The sequence below is a fragment of the Mandrillus leucophaeus genome, unplaced genomic scaffold (genome assembly GCF_000951045.1).
Source record: "Mandrillus leucophaeus isolate KB7577 unplaced genomic scaffold, Mleu.le_1.0 Scaffold129, whole genome shotgun sequence".
NCBI lineage: Eukaryota > Metazoa > Chordata > Mammalia > Primates > Cercopithecidae > Mandrillus > Mandrillus leucophaeus.
Genome location: NW_012101243.1, coordinates 2,877,479 through 2,893,193, shown reverse-complemented (window position 1 = coordinate 2,893,193; position 15,715 = coordinate 2,877,479). Strand labels below are relative to the sequence as shown.

The following is a 15,715-nucleotide window of genomic DNA, read 5'->3' as shown; positions in this document are numbered from 1 at the left end:
AAAAAAAAAAAAAAAAAAAAAAAAAGAGAGACAAAAGAAAAGAAAAAAAAAAGAAAAAAGAAAGAAAACAAGGCCACAAGGCCTTTCCCAGAAGAAAGGATGGTGCCCAGTCAAGGCTGAGGAATGGGTGCCATGCCCATTCAGCCCTGGTCAGTCTGTGAAGGAGCACTGTGCCACTCCCTCCTCTCCACCTATGGTTGGTTAGAAGGAATTGTGAATGTCCTATTTAATCGCTGCGTCAGATCTAACCACTCCCCTCCCCAAGTCCAAGCAGACATGGGCCCAGCCTGTGAAAGCTCCTTTCTCGTTAGTCTTGGTCCTTCCTCAGTCCTTTAGACCGCCATACCCTAGGCAGTGAACCTCTTTTTCTGCCCCGTAGCCCTCCCCAGTTCTTTGGAAAGAGATCCACATCCTTCCTTTAATGAACTTCCCCTCCGCTTCATCATTTAGTTCCCAATCATAAGATCTTGCTCTTCCTGGTTACACGGCTTGACTTGGGTCAATAAACAACTTCCACAGGATTTGAGACGATGATGGGACAAAGCAGCTCTTTCCTATGGGTCGCTGGGCTAGGATTTTGTGGCCGTTACTCCTCTCCCCTTCTGTAATGTAAGGAAGTCTGTTGCTCTAGCAGTCAGTGAAGCAAAGAAGGCAGAGGCCCTTCACAAATTCCACATGTCCCAGCTGCAAGCAGGACTCACCCGGAATGCCAGCCTTGGCAATGGCAGCTGCCGCATGGTCCTGGGTGGAGAAGATATTGCAGCTAGACCACTGCACCTAGAAGAGCCATCAAAACAAGGCTGTTGGTCACCAGTGGCTCAAAAGCACAAGGGACGCTGGGCAAGGAAAAGGGAGAGCTCTTCGGGTAGTGGGGACAGGCTTGGGATCTAGGCACAGCAAGCTCTAGGATCACAGCCTGGGGACACTGGGTGGGTAGATGGGAGCCAGAGCAGAGGTGAGATCCAACTCAGGTTTTAAAACCTCACTCTGGTGCTGTGTGGAAGGGAAAGGGCAGCAGCAAGGAGACAACTGAAGAAACTGTTGGAGAAGACTCCAGACAAGAAATATGACAGCAGCAGTGGAGGTGATGAGAAGTTGCCACATCCTGGGTCTACTCTGAAGGCTGCACTGACAGGATTTGCTGAGGGATGAGTTGTTGGAGTAAAAGAGGTTGGGAGCGGGGAGGAAAGGGTGGGGAGGAGATGACTCCCAGATTCTTGAACTGAGAGAACCCAGAAGGCTGGAGTGGAGGTTCCATTTACTCAGGTGGGGAAGGCTTCGGGAAGAGGAGTGGGCAGAAAATCCTGAGTCTGTTTGAACGTGTTCTGCCTGAGATGAGTACTAGACTTCCAGGTAGCGTCAATGCCCTCGCTCCTGGATATGCCAGTCTGGAGTTCCAGGAGAAGTCCAGGCTAGTACAAAAATGTGGGAGTCATCACCAGATAAATAGTATCTAAAGCTATAAAATCAGACCGCCAAGAGTGAATGCTGAAAAGAAAGAAGAGGTCCAAGGACTGAGCCCTGAGCCCCTCTGTGGGTTTTGACTGCACTGTCCTACCCTGCTTTGCAAAACCAGCTCGCTTCTTGACTCTCAGACCTCAGGAGAGCTGTCATTCATTGGCACACATGACCCAGGCTGAACCAATCAGAGCTGCCATCATCTGGCCAACCATGATGGGTCCAGGGTAGGCCTGTGACCCCAGGAGGGCCAAGGCAAGCTGGCCCTTACAGGACTAAGTAGGACATGGGCATTGAGTTTTTCCTGACAGAGCATCCATCAGGAGGATGCCTTGAGGGTAGCCAACAGTGACCTTCCCAGCCAGGAAGAAAATCTGCAGAACACTCACCACAAAGTGTGGCAGCACTGGGCAACAGAGAGGAAACCCAATGAGAGGGAGGAGCCCCTCCAGGCCCGGGGTTGGCTCCACACCTGGAAGGTCCCCACCCCGGCACAGCTGTCTTCTTCCCTGGCTGAATCCAGGGAGGGCAAGGACTCTGGGGTGATACAGCTGTGGGCCTCACCTCAGCACCCAGGGCGACGAGGGTCTCAATGAGGACGGCCGTCTCCACTGTCATGTGCAGGCAGCCAGCAATACGAGCGCCCTTCAGTGGCTTGGAGGCCGAGTACTGCTCCCGCATACGCATCAGGCCCGGCATCTCGTTCTCAGCAATGTCCAGGGCCTTGCGTCCCCAGGCAGCCAGTCCGATGTCAGCTACGGGGAGAAATAGGTGGGAGTTCTGTGAGCCCCTTTGTCCCACCAACCCAGAGGGGCAGTCACTGTGTGTGGACCCCGATCCACGTGTGGACTCAACACACCAGGGCTTAGCACTGTCACCGCATTCTCTCACTCGTTCAACAAGTATTTATGAAGCCAGAGTACTCAAGAAAGACATGGTCCCTGCCTACCTGCCCCTTTCTGACTTGTGGGAGAACACATTTAATCACACAGGGACACAAAAATTACAACATAAAGAAGTGCCCCTTTGAAAACAGCTCACATGACACTTCCCACTACCCTGCCTTTCTGCTGACACCTATCAACCTCCAGGTCACTCCTCACTCCCTAAAGACGCTAGCTTCTGGTTCTCCATAGCCCTCTCTCAGTCATCACTGCTGGTGATTCAGCGCTCATCAACACTATCTAACACTTTGGATATGACAGTTCCTTGATCTCCTTTTAGACGTGAAAATGCTTCCCCCCCCACCATGTTTCTTTTCAGCTGGAGGAACTCATCCGTATAACTAATGCTCTTGGCCTCTCTGCCCCAGGGGAGGTGGGGTGAGCTTGCCTGACCAGTAAAACTGACAGGAATAAATGGTGTGCTCAGCTTAGCTCTCCCTTCTTTCTGCAAGCAAGCACTCACCTGCCCACTTGCAGGAAGCTGGTGTTCTCTGCTCTTCCAGAGACCAACCAACCCTGGCCTACCTTGCCTGCAACTGACTGGGTAACTGCTGTATCTGAGGGTTCAGTCAGCAGGATCATTTGGATTTCATATTAATCTATATCCTCTGGCTTCCAGGTTATTAGTAATAAAAGGTAGTATTTCGGGTGCTATCTGCCACCTAAAATACTAATCTACATCCTCTGGCTTCAAGGTTATTAGTAATAAAAAGTATATTTCAGGTGCTATCTGCCACCTAAAATGTCTCGAATTTGTTCAAATTCTCAGGCAGGAAAGAAGGATATTATTACAAGCTAACTCACTATCTCAATACTCTTCCCTCTGATCCATTTCAACCTCCTCTCTCCCCTATCACACTTGGTCCATTTCCAAGGTCATACCCTAGGTCAGTCCCTAGGTCAAAGTTTGCAGACTTCCCCGATAAGGAATGCTCCTCTGGCATGCTTGTAAATCTCTCCTGGAAAATCTGATTCAGCAGGCCTAAGACTCCTGGTGATTTTTATCTTTAGGGAAGGTTAGATCCTGCCAATCACCCAAAGAGGTAGGCGGTGGGAGGCAAAGAATGCTGTAGAGAATTTAATAATCTAAGAATTTAATAATAAAACTATCTAAGTCAGTCAGCTTCCTACAGTGCATTGTAACAATTTCAGAGATGAAACATGCCTCCTGCATGAGAGACCACTCCGGCTGTGCCTCAACTCAAGCCACCCACCCCAGCCCTCCTACCCCGGTAGGCCATCACCAATGATAGCTGTCATTGGAAATCTGGACTTCAAGCACCCAACTCTAACCACATCTCATCTTTCTGGGTTTCTCCCTCTCTGGAGGGAGCTCCAACAAGGCTGTGGCCTGTCAGGTCAGAACTTCTATTCAATTCATCCTACCAATTTCTGCTGTCCCTTCTGCCCCCTTTCCCTTTGAGAACTCACTTGGCAAAACTCTCAGCCCAATTAAACCCGACCCTCCACTGCACCAGAGCCACTGAACAGGAGGACAATCACAACCACAATCACAACCACACCAAGACATCACATTTAATTATTTATTTATTTATTTTTGAGACATAGTCTGGCTCTGTAGACCAGGCCGGGGTGCAGTGGTGCGATCTCAGCTCACTGCAACCTCCACCTCCAGGGTCCCAGTTCAAGCAATTCTCCTGCCTCAGCCTCCCCAATAGTTAGGATTACAGGAATGCGTCACTATGCCCAGCTAATTTTTGTATTTTTAGAGGACACAGGGTTTCACCATGTTGGCCAGGCTGGTCTTGAACTCCTGACCTTGTGATCCACCCGCCTCAGCCCCCCAAAGTGCTGGGATTACAGGTGTGAGCCACCACACCTGGCCAACACATCACATTTGTTAAGATCATAAAAGACACATAGCATATTGCAGCAATCTTATGACATTTTCCTAGTAAATTTACTCCCATTTTCTACTCTCCTCAACCCTCCAACACCTTTCCCCATCGAATAACAATCTCACCTTCCAATTCACTGAGATGAATTCAGAACCAGCCCACTTTTCCCCTATGGAATCCACCAGTCACCTATAGCAGTCATCTACAGCTTCAGACCAGGCACTCTTTCCTGTTACCAAAGATGAGCTGGCCAGGCGTGGTGGCTCACACCTGTCATCTCAGCACTTTGGGAGGCCAAGGTGGGCAGATCACTTGAGGTCAGGAGTTCAAGAACAGCCTGACCAACATGGTGAAACACCATCTCTACTAAAAATACAAAAATTAGCCAGGTGTGGTGGTGAGTGACTGTAATCCCAGCTACTCAGGAGGCTGGCAGGAGCATCACTTGAATCTGGGAGGCAGAGGCTACAATGAGCCAAGATCATGCCACTGCACTCCAGCCTGGGTGACAGAGTGAGACTCAGTCAAAAAAATAAAATAAAATAAAATAGATGAGCTATCCCTGCTCCATGGAGCCCGATTCCACATCCCCTCTCCTTCTTAAGGACTTCCATACTCCACTGAAACTGCTCTTTTGTCCCAAGACCAGCCTGACCTCCACACCTAATGCAAAATTACCCATGACCATGTTTCTCCCAGCAGCGCAGATCGCACAAACTACTTGTCCTCCTTCCTGAAACCCCTTCTTTACTTGGCTTCTGCGACTCTGTCTTGTGCTTTTCCACCTACCTTCCTGGTTCCTCTTTAGCTAAGACTTTAGCGTTTGGGGGCCCTCAGGGCTTCATCATCTCCCAGTTCTCTAATGTTTACCAATTAAGCTCATCCAGTCTTATGGCTTTACATACCTTCTCTACCCGGATGACTCCCACGTATTTACCTCCAACCGAAACTACTCCCCTGAACTTAAGATTCAATGTGATCCAACCGCCTCCACGGCACCTCCACTTGGATGTCCAATCGGATCTATTACGTGTCATGTTGGAGTCCTCGTGGCTCCTTGCCCCCACTACCCGTTACTCTCCCAGTCTTCCCATTTTAGGAAATGAAACCACCATTCAACCAGCAACTCTGCCCAAAAACTTAGGATTTGATTCCTCTTTTCCCCTTTCACCTCAATCCGCATGTTTCTGGCTCAACAAGCGAAATATATAAGCAATCCAACCGCATCTCACCACCTTCATCTAAAGTGTCACTTCTCAGGCCAGGCGCGGTGGCTCACAGCCTGTAATCCCAGCACTTTGGGAGGCCGAGGCAGGCGGATCACTTGAGGTCAGGAGTTCCAGACCACTGGGCCAACATGGTGAAACCCCATCTCTACTAAAAATACAAAAATTAGTCGAGCATGGTGGCGGGCACTTATAATCCCAGCTACTCAGGAGGCTGAGGCAGGAGAATCACTTGAACCCGGGAGGCAGAGGTTGCAGTGAGCCAAAATAGCACCACTGAACTCCAGCCTGGGTGAAAGAGGGAGACTCTGTCTCCAATAAAAAAGAACAAGAAAGAAATAAATAAACTGCCACTTCTCAGTTGGACACTGCTACAGCCTCTTCACTGGTCCCATGCTCTAACATGCCATTCTCCCCACAGTAGCCAGAGGAGGGAGGCTTTTAAAAATGTAAGTTACATCACCTCCATTATTCTACTAAACAAAACAAGCAAATTCTCCAATGGCTTCCCTCAATCTTCGGGCCCCATCTGCATGACTGCCTGCCCCTCCTCCATCTCTCCACTTCCCCCCTTCACTAGCTGCTCAACACACAGGTTTCCTGACCGACTTCAGGCAAGCTCCACTCATTCCCACCTCAGGGCTTTAACCCAAGCAGTTATCGGCCTGGAAGTCTCCTCCCAAGCACCTAATACAGTACCTGGCACACAGTAGGTGCTGAAAAAAAACCTGGAAACAGGAAATAACTTAGTATATCCCTGCTAGAGGAACAAAGAGGGCACCAGGGTGACTCAAATAGAGGGGTAAGATGAGTTGGGACTTCAGTCCCAGTGAAGTGGGGAGTCTACAGTTTTCAGGGGGCCAGCATTCAAAGACCAGCTTTATCTTTTGAAAAGACCCCATTGGCTGCTGCGTGGATCTGTGGAGCAAGAGATCCCGGGAGACCTGCAAGGAGAGAGACCAGAACTGGGGTGGTGACCATGGAGACAGACAAGTGGCAGATCTGCTCACATAAAATGGCATATCTGTGCCACCCCTGTCCTTGGGTCACCTTTGTGTCTTCAGCATGACCTGGCTCAGAGAAGGGGTCAGCAACTGTTTACTGACCATATCTGTCATCAGAACTGAATGAAAGAAGATCCATGAGAGGGGCTGGCACATGACAAGGGTGGCAAAGAAAAACAACACAAATCTGAACCTAGCCTGAGTCCCAGCATTTACTAAGGAGGAAAGAACCCAGAGAGGAGTTTGCTGCAGGTTCCATAGCCAATTAACAGCAGAACCAGAACTGGCAGTCAGGCAGGGCTGCAGCAGAGGCCCCTCTCAAGGCCCCTCCTGGGAGGGGCCCGGCTGTATGGGACAATGGGTTATGCCCTGTGCTGCTAAGCTCCACCCCTCCACCACTACATGTCCCTCCAGCTAAAAGTAACTCCTTCGGTGCCCTCGAGGACACTGTGCCAGCCCCACGGTTTTCTGTGGGACCCTCAACTCCAAGGGCACAGGAGAGGGTAGATGCTCCAATCTCTGGAGCTAAGGACTTGCAGAAGTCACAAGAACACCTGTCCCCAGGACAACCCAAGAGGAACAACAGCAAGAGCCCCTCTAAACATCAGTTTCTTCATCTGTAAAGTGAGGATAATCATCCCTAGCTTGCTATACACCCCAAGTAAAGAAAATGCCATATGATCAAGATCTGGCATACAGCAGGGCCTCCTTCCTCCAGTCCCACCCATCTAAGCTCCCTCTCTCCCAAAACCAGCTTTATCTCCACCCACGTAACCCAATGGCCCCAATCCTGACCCACTAATCTCTCCACAGTATGAGAAGCCCCCATTCCAGTTCTACTATTGATGTGACCTTGACATAACTTTTCTGGGTTCAGTTTCAGCATTCACACAATGGAGACAGTCTACTCTGGTAGCAAGTTGATGAACTACTTTAACTGAATCTTTGCAAGTCACTTCCCAAGGGCCTCAGTTTCATGCTCTATCAGGGGATAATGTCCACCTCTATGAAGACTATTCTGTAAACACATGTAAATCACCAGATATACAGCAAGTGTCCCATAAACGTGGATGCCATTCTCCAGACTTAATAGTGTCTTTTTTTTTTTTTTTTTTTTTGAGACAGGGTCTTGCTCTGTTGCCCAGGCTGGAGTGTGGTGGTGCAATCTCGGCTCACTGTAACCTCCGTTTCCCAGTTCAATTCTCCCGCCTCAGCCTACCAAGTAGCTGGGATTGAAGGCGCCCGCCACCACGCCCGGATAATTTTTGCGTTTTTAGTAGAGATAGCGTTTCACTACGTTGGCGAGGCTGGTCTCAAACTCTTGACCTCAAGTGATTCTCCCACCTGGGCCTCCCAAAGTGCGGGGATTACAGGGGTGAGCCACCACACCCGGTCTAATAGTGTCCAAGTTACTTGAAAAGCTACTAGCCAGACTGAACTGGTTTTTGCTGAAAATTCATTAGGATTGTTCCGCGTGTATTCGCTTGCACACAGTGGTGAAAGGGTACGCTCAGAGGTCTAGATGGCCTGCGTTCCAATCTTGCTCCATCACCACCAGCTGTAAGACTGAGGGCAAGTTACCTCTGCCTCAGGATTCTCATTATAAAACGAGAACAGCTTCCCTACAGAGCCATAAGACTAAAATAAACCTAGAAGGCAGGGCCGATCCCACAGGAAACGCTAAGTAAACGTTTAACTATCCCTGTATCACACTTCAATCGGTGGGACAGCAGGATTTTTCTAACCACTCCAAATTTTCTTCAAGATTTCTGCAAGGCTGCCCCTGCTGGCGGGGTGGGGGACCCCACAGTTTGGGTAACTGGCCCAAAGTCCCACGGGAAAGGACCGGAGCCGGCCTGGGGCTCGCTTTCCAGGCCTCTTTTCATACACCTTCCGGGGCACCAGTGCCCTCGTCGTCCCTGCAGGAGGCCCAGAGAAGGGGGGAACCTCGTCGGGGCCGCCCAGCTGGACAGGGTCCGGTCCAGGCCCAGGAGGCCGGGCGTAGGCCCCCTGAGCAGGGTCCAGCAGGTGCCAGCCGTCCCAGGCCGCGGCCAGGTGTGCTCTCCCACGGAGCACGCCGCCCGTTTGCGGCTCTCAGCCCGCGCGGCAGCCCCGGCGTCGCGGGGCATGCTGGGACTTGTAGTCCGCGGCCACCCGTAACGGCCCTCTCACGGCCGCACGAGAACTCCAACTTCCAGGTGGCTGCGCGCGGTCAGAAACGCGCCGAACCTGCGATTCCAGGGGTCCAGAGCGCCCCGAGTCGGCCCTGCAGCCCCCGCCACGAACAAGCCCCGGGCGGGTGCCGAGCGGCAGCAACCGGCTGCAGGTGCCTTGCGTCCCCAGGCAGCCAGTCCGATGTCAGCGACTTTGTAGGGCAGTTTGTCAGACATGCTGGAGGCGCTCGTGATAGAAACAGGCGAAGGGGGCTGGGCCTCAGTCTACGGACACGCACTAGGCGGGCGGCGCCGGGTAGGGATATACGCGTGGCGCCGGCGCCTTTAAATATCTTCCTCGCACTTGCATATTCATGAGCCGCTGGGGCGGGGCCCAACGCGCAGGGCGGGGCGGGAGTCTCACTCACCGGTCCGGAAGGGAGCGCTGGGAGAGGCCTGAGAGCCAGCCCGGCCGTCCTCTCGCAGGTTCAGCCAGTTAATTCAGTGTTAAAACCCAGCGGAACTGAAATTACGCCAGTTCACTTCCCTGAGCCTCAATTTCCGGTAAAATGGGCCAAATGACAACTACCACACAGATTATTATAAGTAAAGTTGCAGGCCAGGGGCGGTCGCTCACGCCTGTGATCCCAGCCAGCACTTTGGGAGGCCAAGGCGGGAGGATCGCTTGAGCCCAGGAGTTCAAGACCAGCCTGGGCAACATAGTGAGACCTCATCTCTACAAAAAAAATTTTTTTAATTAGCCGGGCGTGATGGTGCGCGCTTGTAGTCCCAGCTACTTGGGACGCTGAGGCGGGAGGGAGGATCGCTTGAGCCTGGAGATCGAGGCTGCGTGAGCTATCATCCCACTACAGCACTCCAGTCTGGGCGAAAGAGCAAGACCCTATCTCAAAAAAAAAAAAAAAGGTAAAGTTGTCATTTGTCAGGTACCTACTGACATCCCAAACATTCGCCTTACTCCATGTAACCACCACCCTGAATTTAGATAAGTTTGCATACATTTCTTATACTTTTACTGCATCCGTATGTCATTAAACAGTTCTTTCTGTGTTTAAAACCTTTATGTATCAACCGTATTTACCCTTCTGCAACTTACTTTTTTCTGTGAGCATTGTATTTGTGAGACTCATGCATATAGCTTGAGTATATTCATTTTTGCTGCTGTATAATTCAGTCATCCCTAGGCATGGGAAGAAGGGATTGGTTTCAGGACCCCTGTGGACTGCAAAATCCTTCTATGCTCAAATCCCTCGTATAAAATGAGGTAGTATTGGCATATAACCTACGCACATTCCCCCACACAGTTTAATCATATCTAGATTACTTATAACTAATAAAATGTAAATGTTCATGCAAATAGTTGTTTTGTAATTTGTATTATTTTTATAGTTATGGTTTTTTTTAATTGCTTTTTTCCCCTGAATTTTTTTTTTTTTTTAATGGAGTCTCGCTCTGTTGCCCACACTGGAGTGCAGTGGCACCATCTAGTCTGGCTGCAACCTCTGCCTCCCTGGTTCAAGTAATTCTCCTATCTCAGCCTCCCGAGTAACTGGGATTACAGGCACGCACCACCACACCCGGCTAATTTTGTTTTTCCTTTTTTGAAACAGAGTTTTACTCTTGTTGCCCAGGCTAGAGTGCAGTGGCATGATCTCAGTTCACTCCAACCTCCGCCTCCCGGATTCAAGCGATTCTCCTGCCTCAGCCTCCCGAGTAGCTGGGATTACAGGCATGTGCCACCACACCTGCCTAATTTTGTATTTTTAGTAGAGACGGGGTTTCACCATGTCAGTCAGGCTGGTCTCGAACTCCTGACCTCAGGTGACCCGCCAGCCTCCACCTCCCAAAGTGCTGGGATTACAGGCGTTAGCCACCACGTCCGGCCTCTATTCATTTTTTAACCTAAAAATGAGAAAAAAAGGTCTTCTGGTCGGGCGCGTGGCTCACGCCTGTAATCCTAGCACTTTGGGAGGCGGAGGCAGGCGGATCAGCAGGTCAGGAGATCGAGACCATGCTGGCTAACACGGTGAAACCCCATCTCTACTAAAAATAGAAAAAAATTAGCCGGGGTGGGGGCGGGCGCCTATAGTCCCAGTTACTCAGAAGGCTGAGGCAGGAGAAAGGCATGAACCCGGGAGGCGGAGCTTGCAGTGAGCAGAGATCGGACCACTGCACTCCAGCCTGGGTGACAGAGAGAGACTCTGTCTCGAAAAAAATACATAAAATAAAAATAAGAATTAAGCTCTTGTATGACATAGTAAATGTTTTGGCCTCACTTGATCTGTACATCTGACCTCTGTCTGAGAGCCAATGTCATGAGGGCAGATGTCAAGCAGAGACTTCCTGAGTGAATGAGGGTCCACGCCTGGGGGGTGGGCAGCAGGGTCCTCACACATCCCTTTCAGCATTCTGCAGTGCATTGCAGTGTGTAATGAGTCGTGTCAGTCTAACTAAACGTAGGATCATGTTACTAGGTTGTCCTATGAAACAGACAAATGGCTTCAAAATATTCCTGCAAAGAAATGGCAAGTTCCAGATACTGTGAAAATTACCAGCACAGCAAACAAGTAGAAAAGGACACAGCTGACAGGTCACCTCTTTCTGGTATGAATGCTGGTCTTTGTCAGCCATGTTGTAAGGAACGTAATAAAATTTGAGAAAACAATGATCAAAAAGACACTTTGAAATATGAATTTACGGGCCAGGCGCAGTGGCTCACACCTGTAATCCTAGCACTTTGGAAGCCGGAGTGAGTGGATCGCTTGAGGTCAGGAGATCCAGACCAGCCTGGCCAACATAGTGAAACCCTGTATCTACTAAAAATACAAAAATTAGCCAGACATGGTGGCGCACGTCCGTAAACTCAGCTACTCAGCAGGCTGAGGCACAAGAATCGTTTGAACCCAGGAAGTGGAGGTTGCAGTGAGCCACGATTACACCACCGCACTCCAGCCTGGGCGACAGAACAAGACTCTGTCTCAAAAAAAAAAAGAAAAGAAATATGAATTTACATGCCCTCTCATTAATTAGTGATGACTCTCATCCTAACTGTATATTGTGCTTTGAGATATCAGCTAATGAAATATTTGCTAATATTTGTACTGTTAAGTTCATATGAACAAAACTTTGGAGACTGCTGGTCTCAGGAGAAGGTCCAAGCACCTTAGTCTGCCCTTATGCAACCTCTCTGGCAACAGAATATTCTAGCCTATGGATATATCACAATTGATATAGCCAATTTCCTATTGTTTCAGCTTCTTTTTTTGTTTGTTTTTGAGACAGAGTCTCGCTCTGTTGCCCAGGCTGGAGTGCAATGGCGTGATCTCAGCTCACTGCAACCTCTGCCTCCTGGGTTCAAAGTGATTCTCGTACCTCAGCCTCCCAAGTAGCTGGTACTACAGGCACACACTCCCACACCTGGATAATTTTTGTATTTTTAATAGAGACGGGATTTCACCATGTTGACCAGACTGGTCTTGAACTTTTGACATTAAGTGATCCTCCCGCCTTGGCCTCCCAAAGTGCTGGGATTATAGGCATGAGCCACCATGCCCAGCCAGATTCTTTTAGTGGATGAACAGTTAAACAAATTTGTACAGCCATACCATGAAATAATACTCAGCAATAAAAGGGAATGAACTATTGATAAATGCAGCAACCTGGATGAATCCTTAGTGAATTATGCTGAGTGACAAAAACCAATTCCAATATATTACATAGTATATCATTTCATTTCTATAACATTCTTGAAATGACCAAATTATAGAAATGAACCACAGATTGGTGGTTGCCAGGTATTAAGTAGGGGACAGGAGCAAGAGAGAGGTGAGTGTGGCTGTAAAAGGGCAACATGAGGAAACTTTGTGGTGATGGAATGTTCTGGATATTGCTTTATCATTGTCAATATCCTAGTTGAGATGTTTTACTATGGTTTTGCAAGATGTCACCATTGGGAGAAAGTGAGTAAAGGGAATTGGGATTTCTCTGTGTTTTCTTTCTTTCTTTCTTTCTTTTTTTTTTTTTTTTTTTTGAGACAGGGTCTCACTCTGTCGCCCAGACTGGAGTGCAGTGGTGCAATCTAGGCTCATCACAACCTCCACCTCTCCCAGGCTCAAGCCATTCTCCCGCCTCAGCCTCCTGAGTAGCTGGGATTACAGGTGCGTGTCACTACCACTCGGCTAATATTTGTATTTTTAGTAGAGATGGGATTTCACCATGTTGGCCAGGCTGGTCTTGAACTTCTGACCTCAAATGATCCACCCGCTTCGGCCTCCCAAAGTGCTGAGATTTTTTTTTTTTTTTTTTGACGGAGTTTCACTCTTGTTGCCCAGGCTGGAATGCAATGGCAAAATCTTGGCTCACCGCAACCTCCTCCTCCCGAGTTCAAGCAATTCTCGTGCCTCAGCCCCCTGAGTAGCTGGGATTACAAGCACGTGCCACCACGCCCACTTAATTTTCTATTTTTAGTAGAGATGGGATTTCTGTATATTGGTCCAGCTGGTCTCGAACTCCTGACCTCAGGTGATCCACCTGCCTTGGCTTCCCAAAGTATTGGGATTACAGGCGTGAGCCACCACGCCCGGCCCTCTGTGTTTTCTTACAACTGCGTGTGCATCTACAAGTATCTCAAAATAAAAGGTTTAATTAAAAATGATAATGTTGATTGTTGGTGAGTGTATGGCAAAGTTTTGTCGCCCATTAAATTTAAAAAAAGTGTAACTTTTATTTTAGTTCAGGGGTACATGTGCCAGTTTGGCACACAGGTAAACTGGTAGCTTGGGAGTTTGGTGTACAGATTATGTCATCACGTGGGCACTAAGCACAGTACCCAACAGGCTTTTTTTTTTCCTAAACCTCTCCCTTTTCTCACCCTCATCCCTCAAGTAGGCCCCATGTCCATCGTTACCCTCTTTCTTTTCATGCGTTTTCATTATTTAGCTTCCACTTATAAGTGAGAACATGCTGTATTTGGTTTTCTGTTCCTGCCTCAGTTTGTTAAGGATAATGGCCTCCAGTTCCCTCTATGTTCCTGCAGAGGACATGATCTTGTTCTTTTTTATGCATGCATAGTATTCCATGGTGTATATGTACCACATTTTCTTTATCTAGTCTACCATTAATGGGTATTTAGGTTGACTCTATGTCTTTGCTATTGTGAATAGTACCCATTAAATTTTAAAAGATTTGGCCAGATGTGGTGGCTCAGGCCTATAGTCCCAGCAGTTTGAGAGGCCGAGGCAGGTGGATCGCTTGAGGTCAGGATTTTGAAACCAGCCTGGCCAACATGGCAAAACCCCATCTCTACTAAAAATACAAATTTAGCTGGGCATGGTGGCATGCACTTGTAATCACAGTTACTTGTGAGGCTGAGGCAGGACAATTGCTTGAATCTGGGAGGTGGAGGTTGCAGTGAGCCGAGATTGTGCCACTGCACTCCAGACTTGGTGACAGAGACTCTGTCTCAAGAAAAAAAAAATTTTTTTTAAAGATTTGAAATCCATAATTATACCCAATTTTGGAGAGTGTCAAGACTAGGAACCAAATTTCTGAAGGGTAATTAATTTGACAATTTTTTTTTTTTTTTTTGACACAGAGACTTGCTGTCACCCAGGCTGGGGTGCAGTGGTGCGATCTCTGCTCACTGCAACCTCTGCTTCCCCGGTTCAAGTGATTCTCCTGTCTTAGCCTCCTGAGTAACTGGGATTACAAGCACCCACCACAATGCCCAGCTAATTTTTATATTTTTAGTAGAGACAGGGTTTCACCATGTTGGCCAGGCCGGTCTCGAACTCCTGAGCTCAGGTGATCCGCCTGCCTTGGCCTCCAAAAGTGCTGGGATTACAGGCGTGAGCCACTGCGCCTGGCCAATTTTTTTTTTTTTTTGAGATGGAGTCTCCCTGTGCTGCTCTAGCTAGGGTGCAATGGCATGATCTCAGCTCACTGCCACCTCCACCTCCTGGGTTCAAGCGATTCTGCTGCCTCAGTCTCCCAAATAAATGGGATTACAGGCGTGTGCCACCACACCCGGCTAATTTTTGTATTTTTAGTAGAGATGGGGTTTCACCATGTTGGCCCAGCTGGTCTCGAACCCCTGACCTCAAAAGATCCACCTGCCTCGGCCTCCCAAAGTGCTGGGATTACAGGCATGAACCACCACACCTGGCCAGATTTATCTATTTCTATTAGTTTTTGCTTCACATATTTTGCAGCTCTGCTGTTCCATACATACACACTTCGCAGTGCTGTTTTCTTAGTGGATTGACCTTTTATTATTAATAATGAAAATGAGCCAGGAGTTTTCGTGTGCCCTGTAACTTCAGCTACTTGTGAGGCTGAGTTGGAAGGATCGCTGGAGCCCAGGAATTCAAGGCCAGCCGAGCAATATATTAACAGCAAGACCTCTTCTCTTAAAATAAAAAATTAGGCCAGGCATGGTGGCTCATGCCTGTGATCCCAGCACTTTAGGAAGCCATGGCTGGTGGATCACGAGGTCAGGATTTCAAGACGAAACCCCCATCTCTACTAAAAATACAAAAATTAGCCGGGTGTGGTGGCAGGCGCTTGTAATCTCAGCTACTTGGGAGTCTGAAGCAGGAGAATCGCTTCAACCTGGGAAGGGGAGGCTGCAGTGAGCTGAGATCCGAGATCATGCCATTGCACTCCAGCCTGGGCTACAAGAGCAAGACTTCGTCTCAAAATAAATAAATGAAAGGAGGGAAGGAGGGAAGGAGGGAAGGAAGGAAGGAAGGGAGGGAGGGAGGGAGGGAAGGAGGGAGAGAGAGAGAGAGAGAGGAGGGAAGGAAGGAAGGAAGGAAAGAAGGAAGGAAGGAAGAAAAGGAGAGGCCGGGCGCGGTGGCTCACACCTGTAATACCAGCACTTTGGGAGGCTGAGGCGGGCGGATCACGAGGTCAAGAGATCAAGACCATCCTGGCTAACACGGTGAAACCCCATCTCTATTAAAAATACAAAAAAAATTAGCCGGGCGAGGTGGCGGGCGCCTGTAGTCCCAGCTACTCGGGAGGCTGAGGCAGGAGAATGGCGTGAACCCGGGA

At 48.9% G+C, this 15,715-nt stretch overlaps 1 protein-coding gene across 3 annotated transcripts in view; it reads right to left on the bottom strand.

Moving 5' to 3' along the window:
- Positions 1–8,999, bottom strand: part of AHCY (adenosylhomocysteinase) — a 28,977-nt gene extending 19,978 nt beyond the window's left edge. For 2 of the 3 annotated variants that reach the window (XM_011972441.1, XM_011972442.1), the window contains exons 1-3: positions 8,524–8,620; positions 2,023–2,213; positions 704–777 (exon numbers count right to left, since the gene is read on the bottom strand). In XM_011972441.1, coding sequence (XP_011827831.1) covers positions 704–777; positions 2,023–2,213; positions 8,524–8,620 — 362 coding nt within the window. Of the gene's footprint in view, positions 1–703; positions 778–2,022; positions 2,214–8,523; positions 8,621–8,821 lie in introns of those variants that run through there. The other variant, XM_011972443.1, reaches the window with a different exon arrangement.
- Positions 9,000–15,715: the final 6,716 nt, after the last annotated feature.